A 9944-nucleotide genomic window follows, 5' to 3' on the forward strand; every position below is an offset into this window, starting at 1 on the left:
TTCCCAGGCGTTGTCCTGGATGGTTCAGAGTAGGTCGTGATTTGCTTTCACATAATCAACATGTCAGTGTGGATTGTTAAATAAATAACATCAGAGTTTCGTCTGAAGTCCAGATGGCTGAACGCTTTCAGCTGCACAGTAGCAACACTTCAGCCTAAACTGTGAAGTGATTCTGCCAGAACACGCTGCTGAAATACAGCTGAAACTGAAGCACATCAAGATAATTCAAGAGCAGAAATATAATTCTTTACTACATAAACTGAGCAGCAGTTTCACTTAAACACAGTTTGTCTCTCGTTCTCAAACAGAGCTGCTGATCAGACCTGACGGACCTCCAGCTGTCCTCATGTCAACAACCTGAAATTACTGCACGCTCACAAATCAAAACTATTTATTATTCTCACTTTGAGTTGATATTTTACGTTTCACAGTCATTAAACAGACCATTACACATGACACTTATTATTTCTGTCTAAGGCGGCTTTAAAGCCTTTGAATTTCTGAGAAAGACAGACGCCGCTGAGATCCTGTGAATCAGAGTCTGCACAAGAGACGTCTGATGTTCTTTCTCACTTTGAATCTGTGAGAGAAACTAACTGTGAATATGCAAGTGATGCCTCGGGGTTAGCGAGAGTGAGACTCTGTTTGACTTTCTCTGTGATCGGTTGAAACCACCACAGGAAAGAATACTGGCTGTACGACGGCACGCACAGATAACTGGTGTGGACGTGAAATATCAGCAGTAGAAGTTCATCATATGAGATATATTTCAGATATTTAAGCTCTGAGCAAACTCCAGTGTGAATAGCTTCAGAATTACACAGAATAATGACCAAATAAATGAGAGATGTTTCAACCTGAGCTCAGTGATCAGGATCGATGTAGGTATTTTAACTGATTGGCATCAGCACCAATCAAGTCCTGATCCTTTGTTTACATTTGCTGTGTTTTAAAGGGAGAGCCCAATTTATGGCAGGATGTTCAGGATGTCAGTTTTACATAATTGGCAGCTTAATCAATCAACAACATGAATTCAGTGCAGCGGATATTTATCCTGTGGTGATGTTTCTGCTTTGGTAAACTGACATTAGCGTGAGCAGTGACGTCGCTGCTGGTACAGGATCCTAGTTGGAGCTTTGGTTGGATGTCATTAGAGCCTCTGTCGTGGTCCTGTTGCTGCTAAACTCCCACAATGTTCAAACATTCTCTGTAGTCTGAGTGACGCCTCCTCTGGTCTCTATGGCACTAAACAGGAAGCAGCTTCACCTGGTGGAACAACCAGGTACTACAGCTGGTCTGCCGGCACCAACTTTACCTTCAAGTGTGTATTATCGAGGAAAATGGTATCAAATTGGGACTCGTACCAGCAGATAGTAAATATTAAATGACTGATGAGGGCAAGAAAAGCGTGATCGGGACATCTTCATCGCTAACCAGTTATTTTGATTTCTTAGTCGACCCATCCGATGGAAGGATTTTTATTCAGGCATCTACATAAAACATTTTAAAATTCTTTGCAAACTTCCGTCTTCGGTGTTTAGATTTGATTTGTGCGTTATTTCTGTTGCTCCACCTGGTGGAACAAACAGGTACTACGGCTGGTCTATGGTACATTAACTGACATGCACAACCTTCTTCTTTTGTTAACGTATTTTTGATTGGCTAAATTATTGACGGTAGTTACTTATAATAATAATAGTCTATATGAACATACAACACTGTAAGACTTTATATGCTAGAAAATAGGGAAAAGCATCATATGTCCTCTTTAACTCTTGCTTTCGAATAATTATAAAACCAAGTGAGCATGACGACAGATGTTCGCCTTTCATCCAGTTTGAGCTGGAAAACAGATCAACACCAAATGGACACTTAAAAGCCACAGCACCACAGTGACAGCAGAGCTTCAGTTATTCATGTGCACGTCAACATCTCAAAGGTTTCTGTGAGTCAGCAGACACTCAGTCGTCACTCATCAGGCTGTACCATCCCGTCGGTCTGACGTGAAGCGCTGCCTACCTGTAGACTGGCTGCATCTCTCTGCTGATGCCGATTACTGCTCCGGGAGGAAACCGGTTAAATTCCTGGAAAAGGTCCCTGATGTTGGTTCTGTATTTGAGGTCGAGGTCGAGCTGCACGATGCGCGTCAGACCTGAAAGAGGAGCACACAAACGCAGAGGATGTGAGTTAAATGTAAAAAAACAACATTTGAGATGATCCAGAATGTGAAAAAACACAAAAATAAAAGTCAGTCTGTGTCATTACAGACTTTAACGGTGTGTGAATGAAGTCATTTGTTATTAAAACTCAGTTCTGTAAAATATTTTGGCTGAATTTTAAGAACTTCATATTTTTACAGAACTAAGAATTCTTCTATTTTCACCCTCTTACCTTCTTATCTCCAGATTTATAACTCAAACAACCACAACAGCCAACGAATCTCTTCATACATCCATATATAAACACTTACAGGAACTTTTCGTGGCCACTTTACCACCCTGGTTTGAATATTTTGCACTTTTTTCCCATTTTCAAAGGCCAATAGTAAAAACAAAAAGCAGGCCTCAACTGGATCAATTCAACCATTATGATCTGCTGGAATCTATTCTGTCGGTGTCCTTCCCAAATGGCTGTGGGAGTTTTATTTCTGGAGATATTAAACCAGGAAGACCAGCATTTGTTTAACATAGCTTAGCTTTTGGTCTTGATGAACAAATACATTAAGATGGGACAACATTTGAGACAGTGCTACATCATACTTTCTGAATTCTGCCTGAACGGACATGAACAAGCAACCTCTGTTCACCTCCTGTACATGGAGGATAAACTCTGATTTATTTTCAGCTAAATTTAATAAATGACAAAGAAAAAGCTACTTCTGAATCAACTTTGCCTGTCCTATCTATTCCTGTGATCACCAGGACACCATTCAGCAGCTTTAATCGCTTTAAGAGTCCTTCCAGGAAAACGCCGTCGGAGGAAACAAGAGCCGACTGACAGACTCTAGAAATGCTTAACGCAATTAAAGGCTGCAGTGGTGCATCTGACCTTTCCTTCTGTAGTGTTACCACTGACCTAAAACCAAAAAAGACTTCACCAGAGTGTCGGTAAACGGCCAGAAGCTCGACCAGACAAAGCAGCTGCGAGCGAACACAGTAGCTGTTGGTAGAAGACAACAACAGTAACCAGGATATTCAGGCCCTCATCTGTTCATTGTTTCAGCTTCCTATATTTTGCCGGTTGGCATGGCGATGAGAGCCACTTAAGGCGTGCTGTCAACGATGATGGCCTACAGTTTGCGGGCACTTATATTATGGGATGGTCTGATGACAGCTGTGGATTGGTTGAGCTGGCACCGATAGACGAAAGAAGATGAAAAATAAAGCAGTGCGAGCTTGAGTCAGCCTGAATGTGGGTCATCGCTTGTAAAATCAACCGGATCTGACCCAAGGACTGCATTAGCTGCTTTTTCCATCATTTCTGAGCCTCATAACTTCATAAGCACAGGAGATACAAACATGACATTTTCAGGATGAAAAACACATTTAGGTTCTGTTAAAAACTGCAACTAAATGAAATTAACATCCAAATGGCAAAATCTGGTTTTAGAAATAGTTTCTCTCAGAGTGAATCCTGTCTACAGATGGTCCTGGTATGTTCTGGAGGTAAAACGGTCCTTCCACTGTCTAGAACTTGTTCTGACCAACCACCATCACACATGCTGATATGAGCCTGGAAAGTTTACCCAGAATGCACTTTTTAAAGTTTTCTCTGGTGACTGATTAGAAACCAGAAACACATCCAGGGTACCAATGATTGTTTCTATGACTCTGTGTCATAGACATTAAACTGCTGCAGTCTGACTGTTCACACTATGAGACATCCCATAATACTGATGCTATCAGCTGCTTACAGAGGACATGAACAGAAACCAGAACCTGTGACACCTGGATGGATGTAGAACTGATCTGGTGTCAGTTTCTAGCAGAACTCAGATGTGTTCTTCCTCCTAAATGTCATGTGTCTATCTGCTGTACTGATGAAGTTCTGAGGCTCAGAAATGATGGAAAAAGTCCATTAAAAAAAGTGTAAAAGTTCTTTTTTCCACAACATAACCTTCATAATTTGCAATCAGCTGTTACAAACTTTGGTTGCATCTGTGTTTTAATCTACTGGAGTAAATATATAGAAGTGGAATCCAATACAGGACCAGCATCATTTCTGCAAAAAGAAAAAAAACCCTGATGACGATCAACAAGAAGAAAGCCGCCACCTCGCCCAGAACAGGGGAACCAAGGCCTCCCCCTGGAGCCAGGCCTGTGGGGGAGCCCGCCCACAGGGCAGAAGATGGAGGTCGGGTGCTATGCCAACTGGGCAGTAGGCAGAGGCGGGCATCTGGTGGGCATCTGGTGGCCCCCTGGTGGCGTAGACTGGTTTTGGGGATGTGGAACGTCACCTCACTGGTGGGGAAGGAGCCTGAGCTGGTGCAGGAGGTGGAGCGGTACCGGCTACATATAGTCAGCTCACCTCCACGCACAGCATGGGTTCTGGGTTCTAGAACCAAACTCCTGGAGAGGGCTGGACTCAGCTCAGGGCGAGAGGCGGCCGGGCAGGTGACGGGAAAAAATATCACAGCCTTGTGCCAATAAAGCAACTGAAAAGCAAAACAACAGAGGATGTGACCTCTCTACAGTCACGGTCGAAATATGAACATATTCAAGTGTTCATTTGTGTTGAAGTAGTGACGGAAAAAGACAACTCAGCAGCGGCCTGTTTTCTGAGCTCTGAAAACAAGGAAGCTGCCCGTCACAATGCCTTCATGTGCTGAGGCAACAGAGCGGCGAGGACCAGTAATCCCTGCGTGATCAGCGCCGTTTGTTGGCTCTGCCAGGGCTTAGCTGGTGGGAGCTGAGCAGGAAGAGCTTCTGCACTTGTTACAACACTCTGATGTTGTGGGTTTGATGTGGGACCAGTGACTCAACACAAAGTCCTGTGAAGGTCAGAGTGGGGCCGGTGTTTTTTTATCACCGCATATTTTTACATCAGCCGGTAAAACAGCACAGAAGCTGCAGCTCCCACATGGTCGCCGTAGTATTTTTACTACATTTAAAGCTAAATTTAATAAAACCCTGATTTTGGATATTATTTCAGGTGAATACTTGCTGTTTGGTGTTAAGTCCAGTGTTTTTTACGACCTGCCTTCTGAAGCTCCCAGTTATGCAGCATATAGAAGTGCTCCCTTAGAACCTGTTGGCTTTACTCACTAGCGATGAAACCAACTTTTCTTACTGCAGCACATCTTCATGTGTTCCTGAAGCTTGAACATATTTGGTTTTGACAATAAAAAAAGAGGCTGATGTAGCGGCATCAGCTGTTGGCTGCTTAATCTGCAGATAATACAGCAAACTTCACGTTTTTTTTGTTCATATATCTCTAAAATTGCCACGTTTACGTAAAAATGTGCTTGTTTTGGGGGTAAAATGGATCATTATATATATAGAAATCAGCCAAATATGAAAAAAGATTTCATATACGAACATTTGATTTTGTTCTTATTACTTTATGTGACCTTTTCAAGCATTTTTGATGCATAAATTCTTTTATTATCATTTTTTTGTCATAACGGAAGCCTGTGGTTCTGGTAGACTGGAGGAAAAATGGTCCTTCCATTGTCTAGAACTTGTTCTGACCAAAACCTGTTCTTACGTCACATATGCGACCTGTGTTTACATTTGGAAACAGCGTGGATGAACTGTGTTGGTGTTGTCTTTTGTCCCAGATACCGCTCCATGTACAAGAACTCAGGCGAAGGACGACATTAAGGACGGTTATTTTACGAGAGACGAAAGCTTACTCTGATTGGCTAGGATGTGGGGAACTACTGCCCCCTAAAGGTTTGGCATGCTTATGAATGTGCTCAACAACACACCTATGCGGTTAGGTGTGGATGAATTCTTTTTCTCAAAACTCGGCGGTGTGTAGGGGGGAGGAGGTTCGGTTTTACGTAAACCCTGCTACGTGTGGACAAGGCCTGAGACACATTCTGGGAAAGCGAGAAAGCGGATCACCTTTTAAATACACTGGAAGTCCATCGTGGACGAGATGAACTGTGCAAGAAAAAGAACGAGCCTCAGTGTGGCCAAACATAAAACTTGTTTTGCTCATTTACGGCGGTTATAGATAGATGGATAAACAGGACACGTTGGGGTTTAAGTCGATCTTGTCCAGGTGCTGAAAATTTACTGCGGGAGTAATGCTATTAGAGTGACTGAGACTGGCTGGAGGCTGTGGTCACATCAGACAGCCCCGTTCGACTCAACCTCCGCTACAAAACAACAGGGACGCTGTTATCTAACATCACATTTTTTCAGGAGGAAAGTGGGTCAACCTCATTAAGCCCTAATACTAGTCTTGATGTGAGCACTTACAGCCTATTTGTGAAGGACATTGTTTTCTGCTTTTACCATCGCTCGGCTGAAAACACCCTGTTGTTGTTTTCTTTTTTAAAGGCGATCACTTGAAATTTATATTCAGCCTCATTAAGTTCAAATAACTGTTTACTGCAAGCTGCAAGGTCCGCCGACACAAGCACCAGACAGCGGCGAGACGGAGGCTTTTCTATACATTATACAACGCAAGGGAGTTCATCCCGGGTTGTTATTTACTAGATTAAAAACACAGAACCCACAGCAGCACAAGTGTGATTCTAATCCTTTCAATACTTGTGGTGTCATCCGTCATCAAAAATAAAGGTGGACATACAGAAGTTCCCACATTCTGTTTGATTCAGCTGCTCTTTGCCGGAGGGGTTGTGTTGCTCTAGCTTTCTCTGGAAAATACCACAAACATGTTTTATTAGATTCAAGTCAAGACGCATACTGTCCAGGTTCAAGTTTCACTTTGTTCGTCTTTAGAAACGCTTGTGATTTTATGCTTTGGGTGGTTCTCGTGTTTGACTACGTAATCGAACAAGTTTAATAAACACAGATGCCAAATTTCTGCAGAAGCGTTCCCACATTCTTGACATTCAGCTGCTCTTTGCTGGAGGGGCTGTGGTGCTCTACCTTTCTCTGGAAAACATCACAAAGATATTTTATGAGACTCAGCTCAGGACTCACACTGTCCAGGTCCTGGTTCCACTTGGTTCTAGCGTAGAAGCTCTTGATGATATTGTTCTCTGGATGGTTCTCCTTCATCTGGTCAGCCAGTGTTCTGGTTTATCCACCATCAGTGGAAACAGTGGGCAGTTTTAAATATCTTGGGATTACACTGGACAATAAATTCACCTTTGACCACATCCAGAGAAGAAGCCACCAGAGACTCTCGGCCATCCGTAAACTAAAAGGACTTTAAGTTGCCCCCCATCTCCGTCTGCTGCTGTGTCAAAGCCTCATCCAGTCCATCCTCCTGTATCACTCCACCTGCTTCTACAACACTGTTACAAACAAAACCAAACTCATAACCACCACAGCCTCCAAAATAACCGGTCTTCCCACCAAACCTCACAGAATTAAACAACAGGACCAATGCATGAATTGCAAACACAACAGAACAGGACATAACACACACCTCAGCCTCCTCCCCTCAGGACACACAAACACAACACCTAGATGCTCGACTAGGCAAAAGCCATCCGTCATAGCAACCCTTAGCAAAAGGCCAAGGTGATGTGGACAGAGAGAAAACCGTACCGATGTGTGAACAGTGTTTTTGTAGAATGTGTGTCCTGTTCATGTGGAAAAGATAAAGTCAAAATCTAAATCCTCAGATATTCATGGAGCATCTAGAAATGTCATCAACACCTTTTGCTCTGATGCAGCCCCATATCATCATGATGCTGCCACCTCCGTGCTTCCCTGTCAGGACTAAGCATCCACTGTGGTTGTTCTGCATGCTTTTGGGGTCAATTTGGGCATCTTGATGTTTGTTTTCTATTTTTTCGTAGTGATTTTATGTTTTTTTGTGGTTGTTTTATGGTTTGATACATCCACAGGCATTCATGAAGCACCTATAAATGACATAAATGATCTAAAAGAGGAGAAAACACTTTTATTCCTTTAAGGTTTCCAATAACAAGTTGTTTTTATCCACCTCATGTCAATACTTAAAAGACGAGTTTGTCATAATAGCATAAAGCCTCATAGAAACAAAGACCAAACCTAAAACCATCTACCTACAATCTAATTTGAACTAATCGAGCGACCTAACCTCCAGTGACTCCTCCTCACACATTAACAATAACACGTCTATCACGGGTGGAAAATGAAGCCTGACGTTGTAGGAAAGACTCAGGTCGCGGCATGCACAGACCTCTGGAGGGGACATAAAAACAGAAACCTGCTCAGGAGCCTCATCATTAATTACTGCAGCTTTCCATCGTGCAGCTTCAGTTTTCCTCCAGCGGGACAGATGGTGTGAAAACAGAGTCCTGTTCGGGAGAGATCTGTCCACATGGCTGCTTCGGTTCTGGTCGGCGAGCTCATCAGTGTCGGAATTTTATTAAATACTGTCAAGATATGAGACGATGAGGGATGATTTTTTATTTAGTCAATGTAATGTTCTCCTACATTTGGAACTCTGAGCAGTTTCTGGTCATTTCTTCCAACAACTGGCTCCTCTGTTCACTGGTTCTGATCCATGCTGCATTTATTTATTGATCCAGTCGGTTGGATTTTTTCTCTTAGTCTCAGTTCACCTGAAAACTCTCCCAATTTATGTCAAGTGCTTTTTACTAATACTAGTTAATGCGCACGGCTCATTTCCAGTGTATTTTTCCAGCCATATTTCTCCACAACACAGAAAGTTCAACAAGAACCTTTCTGATTTTACAGTTTCGTGTTCTGACTAATGGTGATTTGGAGGTTTTTAAAACAGAACATGCCTTTCAAAGCCACAGCTGAGCCACTAATGGCTTCACGGACGCACCGACCGCGGCGGGATTTAGTGATTTCTAACGCTCTAATGCTAACTGCTTGTTTTTGGTGAATTTTTAAACGAGACAAGTAGAACGAGGTGAAAGTTTTATATAATGGATTCACAGGGTTTTCTATTACAAAGACATAGTGATAGATGTCTTGTAGGCTCATGTATCAGAGAAAAGCTTGTGTTGTTCCAGAAATGAGCCCATGATCATCACCTCTGTTCAGCTTATTGAATAAAAACACACCAAGTTCCAAACAGACTGCCCTGGGGTTCATTCATCTAAACAGACCTCACAAAGGCTTTAATTATACATACACAGTGCTATATGCTGCTGTACATACACACTTTGTTTTGCCTGTGCACTCTGCTCGACACTGAATAAACCATTCCTTCTCTGAAAACCACATGAAACCCTCTGAAGCAGCAGCATTCACAAGTTAGAGGACGTCCAAACTTCCCTCCCACTTGCAGCTGCTATTCGTGGACATCACTTTTGTTCTGGTTAATCAGAAACGATGTTCCCTGTCTGCTCGCTGAATGACAAAAGCTTCTCCAGGAAAAACAGTCGAATCAAAGACGGGACTGTGTTCAGAAACTACATCGGATGTATGTTTGCGCGCCGCAGAACTCCCCCACGTTCCCTTTAAGACGTGACGCCCTTTTTAGATGAAAGCCTTCTGGAAATAGAAATGTGTGACCACTTGGACGCAGAACACACAGCAGACACATGTGGATGATCGATAAGCGTTTGATGAACACAACGTGAGGCGGCAGCACACACACACACACACAGTCTGACAAAGAATAAGAATATGTTGAAAATCTTCTCCAAACAGCTCTGAACTCCACTGTGAATAATAAAGGTTTCAGGTCAGTGCTGGTAAAATGGGACACTTGCTGGAGCGATTTACAAAAGGACTTAACTCCCAACCTGACAAAACCTACAAGCCTTGAACCGCTTCACTATAATGTACAGAGAAAACCTGAAGAAGAAAGAAAAACACTTCAGCACAGTCCAGTGA

The 9944-nt window shown here is 42.8% G+C and overlaps 1 protein-coding gene across 1 annotated transcript in view; it reads right to left on the minus strand.

The window, feature by feature from the left end:
* The window catches only part of xxylt1 (xyloside xylosyltransferase 1), a 37728-nt gene that overhangs the window by 16042 nt on the left and 11742 nt on the right, over nucleotides 1-9944 (minus strand). Inside the window, exon 4 of the mRNA XM_008290152.1 lies at nucleotides 2020-2152. Coding sequence (XP_008288374.1) covers nucleotides 2020-2152 — 133 coding nt within the window. The remainder of the gene's footprint in view (nucleotides 1-2019; nucleotides 2153-9944) is intronic.

Source organism: Stegastes partitus, unplaced genomic scaffold, assembly GCF_000690725.1.
Source record: "Stegastes partitus isolate 25-593 unplaced genomic scaffold, Stegastes_partitus-1.0.2 Scaffold657, whole genome shotgun sequence".
NCBI classification, from domain to species: Eukaryota; Metazoa; Chordata; class Actinopteri; family Pomacentridae; genus Stegastes; species Stegastes partitus.